This window comes from Rissa tridactyla, chromosome 2, assembly GCF_028500815.1.
Source record: "Rissa tridactyla isolate bRisTri1 chromosome 2, bRisTri1.patW.cur.20221130, whole genome shotgun sequence".
NCBI classification, from domain to species: domain Eukaryota; kingdom Metazoa; phylum Chordata; class Aves; order Charadriiformes; family Laridae; genus Rissa; species Rissa tridactyla.
The window spans coordinates 75472893-75496525 of NC_071467.1; the positions used below are offsets into that span (position 1 = coordinate 75472893).

Sequence of the window (23633 nt, forward strand, 5' to 3'; positions counted from 1 at the left end):
TTTTTCTTCTTTCTTTCCCATTGTTTTTAAAAAGTGATGTTAATCCAAGATGTTAATCCATTTACAGGGTTTTTCCACAGCACCAAATTCCCCTTCGGTGAATTCTCGTTCCAGTAGCCTGGGTTCATCACTGTCCCTTGGTAACATCTCAGGAATGACAGCAAACCCAGAAGTGAAAAAACGCAGAGCACCTCCTCCGCCAGTTGTCACACCTGCGTTGCAGAACGTGGAGATGAGTGGACAGGACAAGACAGCAGCACAGGTAACAGTGACACCACAGAATGGGCTTCTTTGCTTGATGTGCTGGCTACCTTCATTCATCAGAGCGAAAGTCATTCACAGATATTTTGGCTAGCCATTTGCTACAGCTCACCAAAACTCTTGATCTTACAAAATAAAATTATCAAAAGTCTTGGAGCTTACTGAGCTTTCTTGAGACGGCCCCAAGCTTTCTCCCATGTCAAGAATCAGAAAAGTTTTGTGAGGAATTATGCTGAAAGAAGGAGGGTGAAGAAAAAGTAAGCCAGAAAAGCTGGAAATTTTATAGGGTGACTAGGTATCCCGATTGGCCAGGGCAGTCCTGGAAAATTGGTCACTGTTCTAATGACTGACAAAAAACTTCGGCATGCAGTTTTGCATAGATACTTGTCAGGCTGTCGCCTGCATCCCTATTTCCACTGCTGCCGTGGGATACCAGAGGATCTGCTCTGCTTTCTGAGTTGTGCCATATGACCTTTTAAAGCAGTGCTCTGTTTTTGTTTTTAAAAAAGGTCACTGTTCCGCAATACAGTTATCGAGAGTTAAACAGAAATGGGGGGAAACCTTCCTGAGGACCTAACCCTTTGAAAAGAATAGAGTTAAGGGAAAAGGAAATTGTTTTTGTTTTTCTAGTGACATTCAGGTATGTGTGTTACTAAACATGTGCAAGCACATTAAGACTTCTGGTTCCACCATCAACAAAAAGTATTACATTTTAAATGTAAAGTGTAAAAGTCAGCGTGTAAAGCTGTATGTGGATGCCAAATAAGAATGCAAGGAACCAATACCTTCAAGGTTGTGTAATGTGGACTGACTGTATCTGCTTAGGGCTTGTCACCTCTACAGCAGGCTGATCTTTGGAAAGTGAACCGTATTAGTGCAAAATAGAGTCTGGAAAGAATCTTTGAGTTCAGTATAGTGGAGGAGGAGGAGGACTCTAGTGCTCAATCTCACTCCCTGTCACTCTTTTATTTATCTACATTAAGACATACGTTCAGTCCCTTCTCCAGTGAAGCATTGTGTAAGCAAAGTTGGTGCACGCTCTTGGTAAAGGATTGTGGAATCTTATTTTCCCGTTCTTAGGATAACTAAAAGCGTGGTTGCTGGAACATAGAAGTGTTATATCTTTCAAAACCGGAATAGGTTCCTTTGAAATAGCACTCACTTCTAGACACAACTGAAGAGAAACAATGTTTTCTTGTAACATTTGGCGCACTTTCTTGTTTAAAATTTGCTTTTGAAATTCCTACTGTAAATACTTTGATGATGTTTCTTGTGTCCCTCCCACGTTAGACATTTAATATGTTTAAGATAAGTAGGTCTTTTCATAAATCTTTTCATAAACTCTTAATTTTGTACAAGTATGGTAAACACAGACTATATTATTCTGCTATTCTCTTAGGCTTATCTCCATGCAGTGTGGCGCTGAGATTTTAAATTGTGTTGCACTGAAAAATCTAAACTCTCTTTACACATACTAACATTTCTATTTTCATCATTGTCGCAAATAGATTCCAGTGCTGGTTTTCTGAAGCGTTTGGGAGAAAAGTATTTATTTTATTTATCTCGAGTAGCATACAGTACAGTGCCAGCTTCAAATTCTCTTAGTCTAAAGGAAAAGCTATTTTGAAGAAGGGAAACAGATGAAGGTTGCATCAGAGGATTTTCCATGATGAAGTTAATTTTAGGCAATAGAAATGTCTTGTGTAGCTGACAAAGCCAATGAAGGGCACAGAAGATTATGAGCACAGTTTCTAGAATCTGGCTGCATTTGTTGTATAAAGGACATCTTTCTGAAATTGGTTGCACGAGTCAAAACATTAAACAGCTATGGCGTGCTTCTGAAGCTCCCAGCCTAAAAGTTGCTCACAGGCTGACCTATAGTTTGAAAAAGAATGTGTGGAGTACAGTTGAAATGAAGCACAAATTCCATGAAGCAATCAAAAACCAAGGGAAGAGATTAATTTTTCAGTATTATGTAGCAAGGTAGCAACAGGGTTATTGTTTATAAGAAAACCCAAACAGTTCTATTTTATCTACGTGCAGACTATCCAGTTTGCTGTGAAAATAGAGTAAAAAATCTCAGGGTGTAAGTTTATTTCTTTGGTTTATGGGAAAGAATTAGCACTGATCTTTTTTTTCAGGGAAGGACGTCAATTCCTTATTAATGGACTTCCTTCCATAAAAAGATAAGATGTTTGTTTAGAAAACTTTATTTATGTGCAACTGTTACTAACAGGAAGATCCTGCAAAAGGGGAACATGTTTATTTCCAGTTGAAGCTAGCACATTAATAGAAAATGAAAAAGGTGGCATTCTGAACTTTCAGAAGCTTTTTTTTCTTTTTTAACTAGCTGGTTCCATAAAGTTGTGTAGAAAAGCGGATACGGTAGCTGTTATGAATACCTGTAGTTTGGCTTTCCAACCCGATAAGCCTGTTATTTTTAACCCATTCTTAAGCTCCATGGCATTCAGTTTTCTGTACAGCGCAGATGATTTTTTAGGAATGTATATCTCATCTCCCTGCCTAGTGGTTGCAATCAGAAATTTCCATGTGTATGAAAACTGGTGTGTTTTAATTTATGCTTTAGATTTAGATTTTCTCCACTTGCTTTTCTGAATAGATGGATCACTGCAATATAATTTTACCATAGTGCAGCTTTTGTTTCTGTGGGGCTTAACAGTAATTTGCCTCCTCGAGGGTAAGGCCCCTGTAGGAACTTTAATTAATTTTTAGTGCAGCATCATTAGTTTTCCATGTCTATTTAAGGTTGTGTTCTTTCTGTAACTGTTTGACATCTCCTCTAGAAAATATTTATTTCTGTTCAGAGCACAATTGAGCAACGTTTCAGAGTGTGCTGAACATGCACTAAGTAGTTTGCAAAGGAATGCAGAGTCAAAGAAAGGAGTCTACAGATTTCTTCTCTGCAGACTTCCCCCCCTTTTTCTTTTAAACATCTCTCAAGTGATGCTATTTAGAATAATGAGAAGTCACGTGAAAAAAATATTCTTCAAAAGACCAGGGTATGGTAACATTTCCAGTCTGAAATCCAGAAGGTTGGATGCTTTAGAAAAGGACTTCCCCTCCTTTCTTAAGTTGCAACATGGAGCCCACACTGTCCAGAGAGTAGAGCAGAACAGTGTAGGGGGCAAGCAAAAACTGAACCTCCTTTGCAAACAATCTCTGTTCTCTGTCACAGCGCTTTAGATGATGTGCTAGCAGAATTTGAGGCCACCTGACAGTAGCCATAGTGTAAACTGAGTTCCCACCCCAAAAAAATCATGCACCATATAGACTAAATATTTAAGAGAAAACCTGTATGAGTATGCCATTGTAGATAGAGCACGCAGAGAAAAGCCACATGTGAAGTCTGACAGAATTCAGTGCATCTTCTCAGAGGCTTATTCAGTGGTCCCTCTTTAAAAGACAAATAAGTGTGTTTGGGTCATTTCTTAGAAGGACTGAAGAAGTGAGTATTTGAGTCTTTTGGAGGTGAAGAATATTGTACGCTGCCAAATTAGTTTATGGCAATAATTTATTATTTTTTTTAGTGTGTATGGGAAAATACAGAAATTTGAGTGAGGTGAGATGATAAAGAAGGTCTCACGGATGTTCTATAGGAGCCTTTTCTATGAAATGGAGTGGTTTGTTCAGAATAGAATCATGAGGCTTTTTGGAGATAACATCAGAATTAGAAGAGGGCCCTACAATGCCTTAATCTGCAGAATAGCTCTGATGTCAACTCCAGAAGCCAGAAATGCAACTTGAACCCTGTGATAAAGGACCATGTGCTATTTCAACTGCTGCAATTTTCAGAAGAGAAGCACTTTCATATAATATGTGATGTAACAGGAGACATCTGGGATTTGTTACTAGCCAGTCAAATTCCTGTACTGATCGAAGAATAGGGCGATATAACAGATGCAATATTCTAACATTTGTGTCATAGATTTTAACCTTAGTTGTCATAAGGCAGGACAGTGGGTTCAAATAAAAATTGCATCGTTGCTTTTAGTGCAGGTAGAGGAACTGGCCTCACGCTTTCGGAAGGTTCCATTATAAACCAGGGCAATTTTCAGTTTTATTTCCATGTTTATATAGTTTCCTAGAGGTTGCTGTAGACAAACTAATGTATGTGACATACTGTGGGTTTTGCCCTGCTTCTTACGTTCCTCTCCTCTCCATCTAGATCTCAAACTTGGGCTCCTGAGGACAGTTATTGACTCCCCATTCTTGGACAAGGCCATACCTTTAGAGCTTTTTATCAAGGCTGATGTTTTCTCACCAAGGCTGATATTCATTTTCAATGAATAACTTACTCATTGAAGAGGCTTACTCACATGAAAAAAAAGGAATATTGCAGCCAAAGAGAGTCACAGGCTTACTCAGATACATTGCTGTCAGGTTTCTTTCTGTTTACCTCCATTTTACTTTTGACCCATTTTATGCCTAAATGAGAAGTTTAGCTTTAAGAGAACCTTTTTAGCATGAACAAATATAAATGAGACTTTCATATCTTTCCTGGAGAAAATAAGGTACTCACACTAAAAATTTGCCAAGTGTCTTGTTTATATAGAGAAGATACTTTCAGTATTAGCTGTACATCTTATTAAATGGAAGGAAATTAAAAATGTGGAAATGCAATGGAAATGTTACTTTTGCCGTCTTAGTTGACAATTCCTAATATGGACCACCACATAGGGTTTTTCTTCTTTCTTTTTCTTTCCTTTTCAAGTGTTTATGTACTCTTGTTGGAGGTAGCAGCCTCCTGCGATGTATGTTCCCCTGTTCCAGTGCATATTGCACTTGAAAGAGTTATGATTATGCTGGCAATCATTGACAGGAGTGCCATGGAGCTGGCAGGACGCTGGGTTAGTCATCCTAGCCTTTTAATATAATTTCATGCCTTTGGTAGGGATGCCTTTCTCATAGCAGAATTTGTATTATAGTAATAATATTCACTGTCCTTTCTATATAAACCACTATAAATGGACTATACCAGTGATTGAAAGCTTAGGTCCCTTCTGGTTGATTGAGCATATTAAGAGTGTGTCAAAAGGAGGAAATACTCCAGTGAAATGTCCTACTGAAAGCCGTTGAATTTGTGCCCATCTGCAGGCAACCCTGAAATACTTTAAATGACATTGCAAATAAGCACAGCGTATATTGAAAACATACCTGGAATACATTCTGCCAGCAAGAACCACAGAATAATGTTCAAGTGGTAAATATAAAGGACAGGCAGTGAAGGAAATGTATGAATGAAATTATATTGAAATCATAATTAACATATTAATTTTTTTCAAAGTCTTATTAAACCATATACTCAGCCAAATTTCCAGAGTCAGACCCTGAATTTGCAGTTCTCAAATTTCCCACGTGTAGTGTGTATGCTACAGGCATGGACTTGGAAGCCACTTGGAAATGTGACTCATTATCTTCCTTAGAAGTAAAATGTATGTTAAAACGGTGGCCAAGATTTTTAGAAATGGTTAGCTTGGCTGTCCATAATTAGGAAGCTGAGTTTGTAGCTTGACGTTTTCTGAACTTTTAAGATGTCAGAAGCTACGTCTGCTTGCTCAGCAACTCAATATCTGGCCACTGTGATTTTAATATCATATTATTCTTCACTATGCCACCTTCTGTTGCAAAAGGAGTTTAAATTGAGATTGTTAATATAAAAATCTGAGCAAAGCAAGCATTTCTTCCACTGATGTCCCCCAGCATAGCAGGGGTTTTTTGCACAGATATCTTTCTTGCATCTTTGCACAAAGTGATTACCACTCTTCCACCTTACTTCATAATCTAATGCCACAGATTTGTGATTAACTGATTGAAAGGATAATCTTGATCGGTATGAAATCATACTGCTGTTCTCCTCAGGTTTTCAAAATGACATATTTCCCTGTGACTGCAAATTAAGCCCTAAAGCAATGGATACAGATCCTGTAGAACAGTGTAGAGTTAACGTACATTCCTAGTATGCACTTCCTAGTATGCACGGCTGTGTTAGTAAAGATGCCGTTAGCAGAGGTCTGTGTGCCCTGTGAGTTAAAATTTCTTGAATCTGCTTTGTTCCTGGGTATTTTGGATAAATCTGGTATTTCAAATAATAATACTCCTGCAGTTGGCTTTCCTTCTGAGAAACAGTGGAGTGCTTAGAAGGAAGCTGTGTTTGTGTGGATGACAGCCTTTTTTCCTCACAAATTGTCTTGGACTGTCAGAAGCACCATTTTAGGGGAGAGGAATGATATCATGAGGCACTGCAATTTTAGGCAAGGTGAGGGACGGAAGAATGACAACTAGATGAGAACATCTACCACGGTTAGCTGCAGAACTGAACTTCATTGTAGGCAGGTGTCTATAACCTGCTTTATTAACATCTACTATGATCACTTCTATAAGCGCTGTACTCTTACCAGCTTACTGTCTTCTACTTCTTCCTTTGTGCGTCTGCTGCAATACATTATTGTGAAAACTCCAGTCTGATCAGCCCTGTGCCCCAAGAGAACATTTCAAATGGGTTTAGATTTGCCTAGTTGGTTGATCCTACTTTTGTACAAATTATTACAGTCGAGGGAGGGGTTGTTTGTTCATACTGCAGCAGAATACCCTTGTGCTGTAGGTATTTTCTTCCTTTTTACCTAACTTTTTTTTCTCTACTTCTGTATGAAGTGAAAGGTAATGAGCAGTTCACAGTGGAGACCATCTGACAGTTGTGTTCTGTTTTAATAAGGAGCCCAGAATTCAGAGAAAGGGTGGATGGACTCTGATTAGTTATCTCCCTCTCATAGGTTACACCTAAGCCAGAAATGTCTACTAGTCAACAAATACAAGTGCATGTTTTTTTTATCATCTTTCAGAGAGGAAGGGAGGTTTCTTTTGACTCAGAGGTCTTCTGGGTGAGGTCTTCTCAACCTTTCTCTTATGACACATTTCCTTTCTCCCTTAAGTGTTCTGTGAATGTATTTTTGTTTTGCTTTGGTTTTTTTTTTTTTTCTGTGGAGCATCCAGAAGTCTCCTTTGAGAATAACAGATACTTTTTTCACATTCTGAGGAAGGATGCAATGAATCAGTTTCTGCTGTAGGAAAAAGCTGTTTTTCAAAATGTGTCTTTTACTTTTACAAAATATTGCATCTTCTAGGCCACCAGTCAGTTTTTTTGTAAGTTCCCTGAGGATATTAAAGCAAGATTTGTTCCGAAGGAGGAGGGAGAACACTTGACTGACTTTTCAAGTTTTTCAAAATGTTGATTAAAAGGAATTTAATGACTGGGTTTGTACACCTTTTTAGTTTGTTCTGGTTTGATTTTCTTTTTGTGTAATAAGGCCTGAAATGTGAATGATGCATGTTATTTTTAAAAGTTCCTTTGTCTTTGTTCATTAACCAAGGATATGATTAGTGTTAGCTATGATCTTCTCCAGTTTTGGTGGCAGACTTGTTAGAACTCTCAGGCAACGTGTGATCTCTCTCGACGGCATTTTTGTGATGAGGGCAGGGATATGGAATCTTTATTGAAGATGCTTTTTCTCCAGAACATTGAGGTGCTCAAGTTGTGCACGCATAAAAGAAGAAAAAGACGTATTTTATGCTTACATAAAATAAGCATAAAATTATACCTATGTTATAAGCTTTTTTTCTTTTTTCTTTTTTTTTTTTAAGAAGTCAGGAGGTAGTCAAGAATGTATAAGATGTCCGTTCATGGTTTAAGAATAAACCTAATGCTGATTTCCAGAGTTCTTGAGATGATAGAGGGGTAGCAAAGCTGCTAAGAAAACTTGTTAAGTCGTGATCTCTTCCTAGTTTTTGTATTAGAGTTTGGATATTAGGTGCTAGAGTGCTCAGTGTACTGCCGTATGATGCCAGATCATGAGGCTGGGGACTTCTTACACAATTGGCATGAGGCAGTATTTTGATAAGGTCAAAGAGTAGCTATACAAATAGATAGATTATTCATAGATAGACCCATTAAAAATGGAGACTGTATCTATTTTTTCTGTATTTCACATCAAATTAATGTAGCAGTCACTTATTTGGGATGTACTAGGCTGTAAATACTGGATAGTAATTATGAAAATTTCCATTAGGCTTTTAGTATCCATCTGGTTTTAGAGCTTTTATTCCAGTCATTCTGTCTGAAATTTTATTTAGAAGCTTATTTACTTAATTTATGCATTTCTGCAGATGTTGAGAGTTTATGGATAAGATGGGATCTTTTTCCTTTCCTTTTTCTTTGCTCATATAGACATATAAAAGTAATTTATTTTGCCACACTGACATAAACACTACCTTACTCTTTGGTCAGAGAATTGCCTACTGATCTCCTAGGATGGTAATACAGTTCACCTTTGCTTTACATTTTTTGTAGGCAGATATTGAAAATCAAGCTTGTCCAATAAGATAGACAAGGAATGCACTTTAGTTCCTTTGTCAAAGGAGTGCGCTCTAGTTCCTTTGTCTGAGCAGTAGCTGTGCAAAGTATTTCCAAGATGATGCACCGGAGACCGCAGTGCTATCTGAAGTGGAGACAATTATATAAAATAACTGTATCTGTATTAAGTCTCTTTCTACTGTGTGAAGCAGTAGAGAAGAAATAGAGAAAATATTACTGAATACTATTGCTGAATGCTACCAATGCCACACTTTGGATTTTCATAAAGAAATTCAGAGAAAAAAGGTGGAGGTAGAGTTGTTGTTTGGAAAGTATGAGGGAAATCAAGAAAACTATAAGCCTCCTAATGTGGCTTATGTACTTGAAAAATTACTAGAAATATAATAGGGAATTAAATTAGTTGGCATCTCTATGAAGATACTTAATAGGGTAAATATAGCTTTAGTAAAACAAAAACCCTGCCATACAACTCAGAGTGGCTCTTGACGCGTTCAGCAAACAGGTGGATATGTGTGATCCGGTTGATACAGTCTGTCTAGGTTTCCACAAAGCTTCGACTGAGGTCCCTCACCAGGGATTTCTTAAGGAAATCAAGTCTCCATTCCATAAGGAGGAAGGTCATCTTACTTTTAAATAACTGACAGTAAAGAAAAGAGGAATCGCGGGTTAAGAGTAAATGATCCGCTCGTCTAATGGTGGAATGTTGCAACATCTTTGGAGTATTTGAGGGTCCATGTTCATCATGTTAAAAAGTGACCTGGGAAAAAAACAGTAAAGTGACAAAGTTTGTTGCTGGTATTTGAGTTATCCTAGTAAGGACAAAGGCTGAGCATGAAGAACAGCTGTTGAAAGACCTTATGAGATTGAGCGCTGGCAGCACTTGCAGGTGAAAGCAAGTAAAATTCTGTGTAGGTAGGTGTGAAGTGATATACGTGAGAAAAGACCACTCTTAATTTTCCTTAATACTTTGTAAAATACTGGTCTCTCAGCTAGCAGTAACCAGTTAGGAAATTCTTTGGATCATAAGACATACTTCTTTGTAAAAAGTCAGCTCAAAGCTCAACAGCAATCAAAAATGCAAATCAGATGCAGAGTGATTTAGGAGAGGAAAAGAGGGTAAAGAGAGAACTTTATAACACTACTGTATTGTGAGCTGTATTATGCCATCCTAAATCCTACGGTAGTGCTCCCCTTGTTTCAGAAGGGTATTACAGAATGGGAGAAGACTCATGGAAGGGCATCAGGGGTGATCAAAAGTGTGGAGCCGCTTAATTACAGGGACAGCTGTACAGCTTAAGTAAACCATGATTCTTCATCCTGAAAAAGTGGCATGAAGACTATGGATAGGGATTTGGCTATTCAACCAGCCATGACAAGAGCTTTGAAGCCAGTAGGAAACAGGAAAACCACACAAATCCAAAGAGTGTAGTTCTTCATGCAAGCAGATCTGTGGAACTCCTTTGCAAGGGTTGGCGTGGGTGCTAAAACTTTACATGGGTTCAAGAACAAATGCTGCAAGAATGACAAATCTGTTGTGAATTTTTAAATATAAATCACACCAGGAAGTCCCTGACAGGAGGATGGCTGGTGGCTGCAAAAATATTAGGGAGAAGGTAGTATTGAATATACCTTCCATTCTGCTCTCCTCTAGGTGCTTGCCACAGAAGCCTGAGCAGAACCCTTGATCTAACCCAGTATAGCTATTTTTGGAGAATACTGAAGAGATCCGTACCTAAATATTTGTCTCATATGATCTGATACCAATTCAGGAAAGTCACTGGCAGCATTCTCAGTGACTTCGCTAGGTCTTCTTATCACTGGTAATTTGATAACCAGGCAACATGTCTCTCGTTATAAACAGAAACAGCTGTCTTTGCTATTCCCAATCATCACTCTCTTTGTTTTGTGCTCATAAGCGTAAAACTTGCAGAATGAGGTCATAAGTTTTGCCAGTAAATCATATGAGCAATAAGAATTTTCCAGCATAAACCCTAAAACAACTTGCCTGGTATACGTGTTACAACTTAGTACTGTAACTGCAGTATCAAAGAGCCCTGCAGGACTCTGAGGGTCGTACTCGCAGCCCCCCTGGGCTGCATCTCAAAATACTGAGATGCAGGTATGTAGCTCAAATTACAGATAGCTGGGAGCCGTATGGGTGATGTCCAGTGCACTCCGCTGGACATGTGCCTTTCACTGACAAAATAAAAAGCAGCATGAAAGACTTGATCCTGTTCCATTTGAAATCAGTATCAGATCCGGGTCCCTGCCAAATATTCTCTAGATTGCAAGTCCTCTGAGGAAGGAACTGTTGGGACACTTCTGTCTTGTGCAGTGATGGGGCTATTGTTTTGCTTAGCAAATTACGATTTCTACCTTTCAGGAGATAGCGAGTCAAATTGATCTCTTATGGCATGCTGCTTTCCTGGATCTATCCAGTTTTGCCCAAAGGATCAGGCAATATTTCTTCAAAAAGAGTGTATGAAGGTGGAGCTTTTCTTAGTGACTTTCAGTTAATTGTCTTGTTTTGAAAAAGCCATGTACAAACTGTTGCCCTTCATAGACATGAAATTCTGTGATGACATACATTAGGTTTTACAGAAACAATGGTCTTCGTAACCGGTCATAAACCTGTAAAGTTTTATCTATTTAATATTTGCACTGGAGCTGAGCTGGAGCTAGTGCTGTCCTATTGCAGAGTCCATTATCAAGATGTATCGGAACCAATTAGTAGAAACAAGAACGAGTAGTAAAAGAGGTCTGTGGTCCTTAAAGTGCCCTACACTGCAGCAGATGACTAAGAAACTAGAACACAGAACAATTAATTTCCAATTTGAAGGTGATTCGTTCATTTTTCCCTAAAGAGCTTTAAACATGGCATTCAGCTAGCTGAATGAGAAGTATCCAGACATGTTCTTTTCATGTCTGACAAAACAATGCTCAGATGGCAAACATGAAACCAGCCGATAGCACATCAGATAATGTTTGCTATGCAGTCTGGATGCTTAATTTAGCTAGACAAGTACACTCTAGTTTGGAGAAACGATGCAGGCCCAAATTAAAAGAAAAGAGAGAAAAGAGCAATGATGGCTGAAGGCTTATCTTGCTGTCATGTAAAGCATCAAATTTAGGAAGGCTCAAAAAAAGCTGCTAGTGAAAGGGAGTAGTAATTTGTACCTCTTTTTGTGAGAAAAACAGCTCTAAAAATTAATACTGGTATATAATGAAACACATTAATTCTTTTAAAATCGTTATCAAAGGCTACAGCTAGATGATACATGCACTGTTGTTGCTACTTTCTCAGTATCTTCAAAGAGTTATCAGTTAAGGGTAAGTTACATTTTAATATTATATTACATCTAAAGAAATTCCATAGTTTCAATCCAAACTGCCACCCATCCTCTTTAGAGCTCCTAATGCTCGACTTTGTGTTGCTGCACATTTATTTACTAGCAGCATGTGTCCTGTTTTAAAAACAAAATTTCAGAAAGCATTTTAATAACTGTAGGCAACTAACTTATTTTCCAGGAGTTTTTTTTACACACACCCCCCTTTTTTTTTAAATTTGTAATTAAAGTACTTATTTTTGTACTCTTTTGTCCCACAATTTTAAATAGAGTAAGGTGTCACAGTGTGATGCATTATTTAAAGGGAATCCTAGCTTTCTCAGTCATGAAGTGATTAAGTGCAGTTGATTATATTTTTTTCTGAAGTTTGGCCAGTATGAATGAGGATGTTAGTGTAGAATTTCAGTGGAGGTTTTGATGTTAGCCAGAAGGTGCACCCTCTCAGAAGTGCAAGGGGATGTAAGACTGCCTTTACACTGGCCCTTTGAGAATCTGTCTTTTCTCAGATAAAATTCACAGTCAATTAATAGGTTTTGCACCAGAGGAACTTGAAATTTTAAAGTCTACTTTTAAATTATGTCTTTTTTCTGAAAGGAGAATATTGCTGCTTTAGCTTGGGGAAGAAAACTGCTGCTGCATAAAAGGATTCCACTGTGTGGCTTTTATTGCATTTTTAGAAATAGGATTTTTTTGCAACTTTGTCCAGGAAACATAGGTCTTATCACTCTGAGAGCAAATAGTTTCTGCACAATATGCTGTTAATTTCAGAGAGTTAGAAGAGGCTTAGCTAATGGTTCTGTTTTACCTCAAACCAGGACACAGAGTCAGTCCAGTAGTGATTTAAATTGCTTGCCTGCTTTAACTGGACCATGTGAAGTGCTGAGTGTTTCACACTTTGACTTGGTTAGGCTATTACTGTAGAGGGATGGGAGAATGTCATCTACAAAATTTTGTAAGATTCCTTCGTGGTCTGTTTTCCTGTTGCGCTCTGCAAACTAGTCCAGTCTTGCCCTCTAACCTGTGTAGATACAATCTCTGAATTGCCATCAAAGTCAGAGTGACCTGGTGATCCTTAATATGTTACAAGAACCCAAGCAAGGTGAGCTTGCAGTGTCTTTATTTTCACTATTTAACATATATCACATAATAATCATGCAAGAATACAAGATTTCTTTGACAGGAGAGCTACTGATTTAAGACAGAATTTAATAAAATAGATCCTTTTTTTTTTTTTTTCCCAAGAAAATATACATCTTGAGAACTGAGTCCTTGAATTACGTGCAAAAAAAATTCTTGGAATAGTCTTTTCGCCAACATCAATAGCATTCTTGATCTTTTGCAATAATCCAGTTGCTTCTGGCTGTGAGTTCATGGATCATCTGCCAACTGTTTCTGAACAGACTATACTACCTGCCTTGGGAATAATACCACAACTTACCATCTGGTGAGATCATGATAGTGTCACTTGACCTCCACATGTGGTCTCTGTCAAGCACTTCATTGAAAACTGGCAAGACATCAGGGCCCGAACATACTGTTCTGTGCAGCCCTGAATTTTGGCAGGGTTGCAACATTTAGCAAGTAAACTTCATCTGGCTTGCAAGTCACAGACAAATAGGACAGGCTGATGTCATCGTAAGCTTTAGCTCTCATTAAAGAGAAAGTATGTGTCAAGTAATTATTAGGCTCTGTTGGGCAAGGTACTTAGGGGAAGTTAATAGACAAAGAACATTTTAAGCAGCATGGCTTCTGAAGAACTGGCCTTCAGTAAGCAATGGAAAATGACCCTGATGCTGTGCTTAATTTAGAAATTGGGTTTGTGTCGCTTTTCAGATTTTTCTTGTAACTCCACCTTTCTTAGATCCCAAATTAAAAATGTAAAAATTTGTATAACAGAAAAGTTAACTAAGTAAATACATGCTGTGTAAATCAGGTTTAATTTAATGGCTTAATGGCGTTGCATTCTGGTCCTTGTTTAGCCAAATAAGAAAGCAAGAAAATGCATCACAAGTAAGTACAATCTAGTACAAACTGTTCTCTGCAAATTAAAGCTATGTTTCGTTTGAGTTAATTCATAGTCATATCTCAAAAGTAATAGAAGTGGGGAGGGAGGAATGCAAATGCAGTTCCTTTGACTGCATACCGCTTCAGTTTTTCACCTCTTTAAAGGATGGGTGGTGCAGGTCATCCGGAGAAATGGGCACATCATTTTGATTGCAGTGTGCTCACCTTAATCATAGCTCAGCAGACAACCCCTGAGTCCTGCTTAACTCTATATTGCTGGCACTTCCAGGCGTGGATAGCAAGTGAAGTGCCATGGTGGATTTCTCTAACAAATCTTCACAGCAGAGTCTATTTGTAATTTTGCATGATAAAAATCTTGTGGGGAATAGCTTGATGTAGAGCCATGTTACTCTACAGTACCTAGTAACACATCTTATTGACACTGTGGTACTACTTTGCTATTCTCCCCCTCTTCTTGGTTTCTGAAGGTTGTGGAAGTAGGGGCTTCTGGCTGCCCTTCATGAGTGCTCGAAGGAACTAGACTGAGTGGAAATTTGCAGGGGGCAGTGGGAAGGGATGGCACGAAACTATCACTTGACTTATTGCCTAAACCAGGTTTCCCAGGCATTCTGTGTGCCTGCGGATGGAGAGGGCTGATATATGGAGGGTGAACACTGGAAATAAGTCACGTATGTTTTTCTCTAAATTGAGAAGACTTCTGAGGCGATTGCTGAGGACTTAGCGCTAGGCAGTAGAAATTGAACTCGGCTAACTCTGCAGAAGAAAATTGTATGTGTTAAGCTCAAGGGAGGTATGTCACTTAATGGTAATAGAAAGTGTGTGGTTCTCCTTGTTCCTGGTCAAATGTTTGTGATTGCCTTCCACTTTCTAGCCCTAACAGATTTTAGGCTATAGCCCATCCTTTTGGCAGAAAATTTGACAAAGATGCAAAATAAGTTTTGCAGATCTTCAGTTGGCTCATAACATCTGTCAGATTTTTAAGGACAGATAAGCAGACCAACCAATCAGCCAGCCTGTACTTGTGGATGTGAGACTGAGGCAGAAATATGATGTATAAAACCCTTGTGCCAGTGCCTTTCCCAAAGGCAACGACTCAAGGAGATGACATTGATCATGTCAAATTCATTGACAAAGTTGTCAGAAGAAATACTGAGCTGCAGTCCTGCTATGTATTTTAAACTCTTACTTATGTTTATTTGTTCTATTAATTGTATTTGCTCTAACTAAAAAGATAAGCACAAATATGAAATGAAGATTTGGAGGTGGTTTTTGCCTTTGTGTTTAACTTCTCTAGAGGAGAAATGAATCTTAGTAGCAAATAAGTTTGTGGTGGTTTTAAAATGTGATTTTTAAGTGTTTGAGGTTTTTTTGTTGTTTTTTTTTTCCTCTCTAAATGAAGACATAAGTGAGGAGGATTACATTGTATTCGGAGAAACAGAGGAAGTTCAAGTCTCTGCCAAAGCAAACATCCGCAGACTTGTGTAGTCTACATGTTTCAATGCATGTGAAAATATTTGGTGGTGTAGAGTGACTTCCTTGAGTGGAAATAATATTGCAGCTAGTAATGAGATTTTGCAAAAGAAGGAAATCACAGCTATCTTAGTAATTTAACATCTCAAATTTGTTTATGGATAGTTTCCTGTCTGACACATTTAACCGAACAAGTTGAAGTGTTTAAAGAAGATTAGAATGACATTAATTTTTAACTGCCCTTGACCATGACATTTCACAAAGGGTGTGTTCAATAAAAACAGATGGAAAAATGAGCTTGCCCCTTCACCTTGTAGTGCCTTTCTTGTGTCAACTGATTTAGCTTTCTGTCGCCAGTCAGATGAACATTCAAGGACATCCTTGGCTTTCGTCGTCTTCATTTTATGAATAAAATAGCACAAGAGCGTAGCAATTTCTGTAGAATCCAGTAATGCTAAGCTTTTTGTCTTTTATAAAGACAGAGATGTTTTTGCAGTCACAGCTTCATTTTTGGTAATGGATACTAAGTTTCATTACAAAACCCTGTTTAATACCAGAATTAAATAATGGAAAAAAAATTAATTTGAAATTAAGCAGCATAAAAGTAGGCAAAACAATACAATATTTTGTGGCTTCGGATTAAAATATCAATGGTAAGGGTATTTTCAGAAGAGCAATGCAGTTTGCACTCTATTTATGAGCCAGACTTCCCACTTAACACAGCGCCTGAACACTCCCAGTAGCAAAGCAGCTCCAAAGCTGAGGCGGTGACTATGGCTGGGGTGCAACCATCACCTGGGCCAAGCACAGTAGAAGAAGGCATGGTGCAGAGCTTCAAAGTAGGAGGAAACACCCTGATACAGAGCAGCATTGTGTCACGTCACAAATGTGGTTGTCCTGCTTGAAGAGTTAGGTGGTGTTACATCGTGGACTTGAACTCATGTTGGCAGTAGCTTGAGGATTTCCCATCTAGGCTCTCACATGTTCCATGTGAGAGTGGCATGTCCAGAGTAAGATGAGATAGCGGGTCTGGTTGGTCCAAATGTCAGTCTTGCTGTCACAGCATGCATTTCCTAACTTCGTATGGCTTGCTTAAAAATCTCCCTTTAAGTTTATTATCACTCATTTTATTGTAAGCTTTTTGAGACCCAACACTGAAAAATCAAGATGTACAGAACTAAAATGACCAATCCAGAGAAACTGTGTAACTAAAGTATAGTTATTCCTATGCGTTTTATCAAAATCACAAGTTTTTCAAATTATACCCTCTTTAAAACTGTTTCCACGTGCCAAATTTTTTAGTGTCTCTGTGTTTGTTGTATTTACAATATGTTGTTGCATTGCATGGGATCCTAGTAAGCATTTTAAATAACCCACACAAATGCATTCTGCAACATAAGGACATATTTTTTGGGAAACATCAGACTGCAGTCTTTGAATGCCGTTTGCAATGTACTTGTGGATTAAATGTTCAGTTTTTAATCAAATGAAATGGGGTACTACCCAATAAGGAAACAACATAGAGAAGCTCAGTGCTGAATAGACGATTTAATACAATGGAACTTAGAGTGGTCAGCCTCCTAAATTGCTCATCCACCCTGTTTCTTTGAGAGCTCCCTGAATTTTCCTTTGTCAGTGTACGCCAGTGAAAAGCATAATAATGCATGACCTGTCCAGGGAATATTAGACATATGAGTAAATGTTGTTTAAGACATATTAATGTTCAATTGGGACTTCTTGTGGTTTCTAGTGCTAGGCATGTTGAAGCATCTGTTGCCCTGTGAAAATGCAGAATCAGCTGGATAGAATAGCTTTTATATCATCAAGTTTATTGGACAGATTTATGTCTCTGTTCTGCAGCTGAAAGATTTATCTCTCTGATTTTCCTAGACCGGCTCCTCTTGGATCAAAATATTTTCTTCTCAACTGCTTTAAAATATGTACAAAATCATAGCAAAATATTTTTAAAACCTCTCAAACCATAAATCTTACTTATATACCAACCTACCACTTGTCTTTCACACAATGCTGTAGAAGCACCAGTGCAGTGATGGTTATATCAAGAGTTTAAAACTGGTTAATAAAACATGTGTCTCTTCTTTTTACTTCTAGAGCTTCTTGTAAAATGTCTCTTAATTATTTCAAGATTTCTTAAGATTCTTTGTGAAGGGAAGAGGGTTGGGATTGGTCCCACACATAGTTTGGGGTGATACCATTGTTTGTTCAGTTACAAGTTAGCTCTGAATTTTTCTGTGGATCGTATTTAAATAGTCTTGTAATTTGATAGGCATTCTGACCCTACATGATATCATCACCAGCAGGTGTATCAGAATCTGGCTTGCATAAATCAGAGTGTGTGTCTAGTCAGTGTTGGATGATAGAAACCAGTTTGTAGTCAGGGCATGCCAGTGATTGAATCCATGTGTTCTTTTTCCAATCCTTTTTATTTACTTCTAAAAATAATTTCTACAAACAGTCACTTGCTGTTTCCCCAAACAAGACATTTTGTATACAAATTAGACAGAAGTTGCAACTATGCAAGCATTCTATAAAACAATAAAAGATCCTGACGTGTATTGTTGCATAAAAAGGATAAAGAAGCAAGAGTATATGAACTTTCTTCACACAGTTTGTATCATATGCTATGCAATTTTTTATTTCTGTATGCTAAACCATCATCCCTTAAAAACAACCTTTATTCCAGACATAATCCTATTCTTGAAAGAATATGCGTATCACCTGTTGCTACGATGTTGGAGCAGGAAGAAAATTGCTTTAAGAAGGATTTTGTTAAATAGCAAACCTGGAAAATTGTTAGATTTTCAAGTTTCCATTTTTCCTTTCTTATGGCAAAATGATAGCAGCGAGAGTAAAAGGAAAAGTCCATTGCTGTAAGACAAATATTTCTTGTAATGTTTATGAAAATATTGGGAAGAGTGGTTTGGATTTTGAAACACAAACCACGCCCTTTATTTTTTAACATCTCAATCACATATTGACTGGATCCACTGAGAGGTTTTCTCTTAAGGCACAGTTAGAACTGTTTAGATCTGTCTATCAGTCATCAGGGCTTTCTCCAGTAGGTGTGGATGCCAGCTGCAACAGAACCTGCAGTTGTTCAGGGAAAACCTGTTCCAGGTAACTCAGAAGGTGTGTCATGATTTAAGTCCAGCCGGCAGCTAGGACCACACAGCTGCTCATGCACTTCTCCCCCTTCCCCCCTCGAGAAGGTTAGGGAGAAGAGGGAGAAAAGGAGGGGAAAGGAAAGGGGGGGGGGGAAAAAGATAAACATAAATATATAAAGATAGTTTAATAGAACAATAACAGAAAAAGGGAAAATAACAACAACAATAATAATAATACTGGTAAAAGAATGCACAAGATAAAGTAATACAACACTAGTCACTATCACTACCTGGTGAATTGGTTGCCCAGCCTATCTGGAGCAGTGACCCCTGAGCAGTGATCATGGATTCTTGCCCCCTCCTCCTCAACCTCCCCCTGTTCATATATCAAGCATGACATCTATCGTATGGAATATTCCACCGGCCATTCCATTGTTCTGTCTATGCTCCCTCTCAGTTTCTATGGAAAGCTGAAAAAAGTGCTAGAATAGTACAAACATCACCTAGAAACAACTAAAGCAATATGCATTCTTGACGTTCCTTTCATACCAAATCTGAAACACAGCAACTACTAGAAAGAAAATGAACTTTATCCCAGCTGAAACCAGGGCAAGGTGCTGTTTGCTTTTAGTGTGCAAGTCCAAGAAAGTCTTTCCATGGCAATTTTTAAGTCGTTTTTCCCTACTTGTGTTCTTAGTTGTGCTTCTGAGCTGAGATCACCAAGCTTTTTTCCAAACTCTGTCTTGCAAAAAGTACATGTCTCTCATATGTCCACTCTTCTCCCCAGACATCAATCTTGGGAGAAGGAAGAAAATATGGCTCGTTCTTCAGGTCTCTGTGTCCCAACACAGTAGTCCTTGAAGAGTATCAAGGCCCCCCCAGCTATTCAATAAACAGGCAAAATGTGTTGCTTGAAAGGCAGTAGTTCCCAGAAGGCACAAAAGTGGCCTTCAACATCCAGTTTAGAAGTTACATGATACTTTCCCCTCAAGCCCACAAAATTCAGCTGGGCTTCTAGTGTTAGCTTAAGATATTTTTACCTGGTTCTATCACTATTTTGGAACACCTTTGTAGTTGCTAGGTTCTTTACTAGTCAAGATATAACTGCAGTAATTACAACGTTACAGTACTTTGTTATTTAACAAGGATGCAGTATGTGCGCTTTCCAAGGTTGCATTAAGCCCATTCCCTTTTTCTCTACCATCTATGGCAAGAGTTTGTGGGCTGTCCTTAACAGAACAGACTTGGGTATGTGTGGCTCTCCGAGTACGCTATTGTAGAGTCTTTAATCTGACTTTGGAAACAGCAGAGTGCAATGTCCTTCTTGGTCAGAGTAGTGATTCAGGCAACTGAGATGTGTAGTCAGTGTCATCAAGTGGATTGTGAATGTTGGTAGATACTGAAGGGACAGAGGAGCACAAATTAATGATATAGTTTCTGTCTTACGGAAGGAGAGTACTCCTCCTACGGAAGGAGTTTCAGGAACTGTAAACCTGCAGTAAATTTAGACCTAGTTTGGTCTGTGAATAAAAGAAAGGTGGCATTTGCCAGATGACTGAGCAAGTACTTACAAAGATAAACGCTTCTGTTAGAAAGATTAATAGTGGAGGGTTGATAAATGCAAAACCGGTGTCTGACCTGCAAGTAGAGCACAGGCAAGGCAAAGGAGCAGAACTTACATTGGAAATTTATCTGAGAACCTCATTGTCTTTGAATGCTTGATGAATTTTTGGTGGTGGTGGCTTTTGTTTCCTTGGGCCTCCATTAGTATTTTTCATGAACTGATATTCGGTGCAACCTAACCCAAAGAAAATACTGGACTCTTATGCATGAGGAAGCTCAAACTAAATTTATCCATCCACTCTTACTGTATCCACAGACCTTTTGGAAGTAAGGTGACTGTCAAATGCTACTTACTGAAAATTTCAAGCATTAGCCTGGTAGGATTCTTTTCCACACAATTTTGATACATAACCTCCCCATGATGTTATTGTTATGCTCTAAATATATTATAAAGTCTTATGTAAAGCACTCATATCTTAGTAAAGATGTTGAGCTTTCACAGAAGGAAAACACATTCAGCACATTCCTCAGATATTTTGTCTGCAATATTAGAAGTATTTTTTAAACAGCATGTGAGGCATGACATGCACTTAATGGAAAACTGGGGTATGCGTCATATGTGGTCTCATCAATATGGAAACAGAAGTGACACTCTTTGTCAGACTTAGGTGCTTTTGGCCCACTTTATTCATCTCTAGCTCAGTTGATGGTATTCATTATAGTCAGAGAACACTTGTTATTATCTTTAAAAATTATGTGTTCATTGCGTAACAGAAACTGACCTAATAATTTCTTCTAGTTAAAAATGCTACATAGGTGAAGCACAAGTGATAAGACTAGGAAATATTCTGTTATGCTCAGAGAGGGGCTCCTGTAATGAAGTTTGGATGGGAAATTACTTCAGATAATGTTGTCAAAGCTTGATTTCTTTATAAAAGAAGCAGCCAGCCATAACAAATTATTTTCACTTTCTATTGTTTTGGTATATACAATTGTAAGAAAGAAACAGAATGTTCTTTGTGTTTTTTTTCTGTTTATGTTTAGCCTCATAGGTTTACCAAGGTTGGCATTAAAGAACTACTTCTAACAATTTTTATGACCTGTTCTTGAACTAGACGCTTCTTATATACATTGTAGTGTGGCTGGCTTTAAACAAGCTTTTCATCTTCTTTATGGTGTTTGTGAAGTATACTGCACTTAGCTGACAGTATAATAAAAGCATTTTTGTGTGTGTCTTTGACCAAACTTGCATTATTGCAGTTGAGCACGAGCTATTTTCTAGCCTTTTCTGTAGCTGTAGCAGCGTGTTCATCCGTACATCTATCTAAGGTTCCTCAGAAGATTCAACTAAATAAGAATGCATAGAGCTGAAAAAGATAAGCTGGCTTCTAACAAGGATCCTTTCTTCTTAGTAAAGCACTAATGTATCTTTGAGGAATTTGACTATACCAGACTAACATCCTTCACTCATCTGATACTTGGGAAAGGGTGATTAGTGATCCCTATTATTTCAAGTGGGAACACATGTTTCCTTGCTTTCTGCCTTGATTCTCAAGATTTCCTAGACTTATCTTTTAAATCATCGGTCCATCCATTTTTTGTCCTCAAGTAAAATGACCTTTCTGCCCGGAGAAACAGGAGTGAATGTGGAAGCTGTAAAATGCCATTAAATAATGACAGAAGTTGTGGCTTGTGCTTCTTAAGTGTTGGAGAAGTTCAGATGCTGCCTGTCTCCCAGACGGTTCAATTTCTTCATATTTACTGAATTTTTGAGACTTTGTAGTCAGATTAATCAAAGCACCCACTTTGACAATTTTCTCTTTTTTGTAAGGTTGTATCCTGAAGAACCGAGTTTGAAGTAACCAAAATTTCAAATTTGGTAACCAAAATTGAAGTCTGTAAAATCACTACTATTAATGTTCTTGCCCACTTACTGTGGCTAACTTCATCTAGATTGGCTTCACTGGCTTTAGTCATGCATGCACAATATCCAGTGGACATTTAATGTACAATGCAGAAATAATCCATGGTAGTAGGAAGCAAGAGCAGGACACTTTTCTTTCCCCCCACCCCCGTCCTCTCCACCTTAAAGAAACTGTTTGCTATGAAGCTGCAGCTCATCCTGGTTAACGTGCTCTATGTCCAGTGCAGTTACTACCAAGTTTCTCTATATGCAGGATGCAGGTTCACCAAGAAGGGGTGGAGAGTGTCTAATTGTCATGTGGCACGGTGGTTAAAGCATTATCCTGAAAGGTGGGAATTGAATGTTTGTGGTTTATAACATAAGACCCTTCTGAGTGGTTTTAAAAAGGAAGGCTAAGTGGAGAGAGGCTCTATTCATGTCCCACTCTGTGTAAAATTCATCTATTCTCAGAGTTGTCACTCGACATAGCATCTAAATGAGTGCCTGTCCTCTGAACTCTGATAATAGCTTTGAGCAGTGTGAAGCTGCTATTTGTTTAATGAAGTCTCCCACAACAAATGTATTTTAAGGGTTCATTAATCCTCTGGATTAAAGGAAAGATTATTATTGTTGTTTAAGCCTTTGAAATATTAGAAAACCACCAGGCAGTTCTGTATATTAGATATCTTCAGCTCTGGGGAGTATCGTGATGGACAGAGGAGTGAAGAGATGCACGTGAAGACTGAGGAGTGCCAACAGCATGCCATGTGTGGGCAGCTCCCGTTACCCTCTGCCTCAGCTAAGCCTGGTTCTGTCTGGTGTTGTCAGTACCTTTCAAATATAAGAATGCAACGGATTTTCCTTCGTGTTTTTGGTTTCATTATTACTGTTTTTCAGGAAAAGGGAAATAAAGCTAAGTTCTAACAAGCTACAGAAAATATTATGCAACTCAGTGAAACCCAAGTCACTCGCAATAAAATTTTTCATCTTTTTAAAAGCAGCGTAAACAGTAATGAAGTCTTGTCTTGCCAACCAGCATGTTGCAACTATTGGAAGCCGAGGTGTTACAGATCTTCAAAAGTATGTCTGTGAAGTCCAGTAGACATAAACACAGCATAGTATGATCTCATATCATCATGCAGGCAAACTTTCAATGCTGATTCTTCTCTCAGAAGTCCTTAAACAAGAATTTGAGAGGAAAATCAAAGAAACGAGAGAAAGTTTATTCCCTACACGTACCAATTGGACTATTTAACCATAATTCAAGGTCTGAAGCAACCAATGGAGAAACAAGATCATGCTATGGCTCAAGCTTAACACCACACGTAGTGTCATACTGTGCATCGCTGAGTGTTGGGCTCTCTAGTTCCCTATTACCAGAAACATCCAATGTCTACCAGACTGGTATTTCTGCTGTGACAGTCATTTGCAGTTCTTGTCCCTTTCCTTCTCTGAGTGCAGTATTACTATACCCCTTCTCATCTGTCTTTTTAATCTTCTGTTGTCACTATAAATGTTCATTATAAATATACTGTGCTGAGAAATTAGGT

General features: G+C 38.3%; 1 protein-coding gene across 16 annotated transcripts in view; it reads left to right on the forward strand.

Moving 5' to 3' along the window:
- COBL (cordon-bleu WH2 repeat protein) overlaps nt 1–23633 on the forward strand; it is a 178967-nt gene that overhangs the window by 100223 nt on the left and 55111 nt on the right. For all 16 annotated transcript variants that reach the window (XM_054190123.1, XM_054190124.1, XM_054190122.1 and 13 more), the window contains one exon: nt 68–262. In XM_054190123.1, the coding sequence (XP_054046098.1) occupies nt 68–262 (195 nt within the window). The remainder of the gene's footprint in view (nt 1–67; nt 263–23633) is intronic.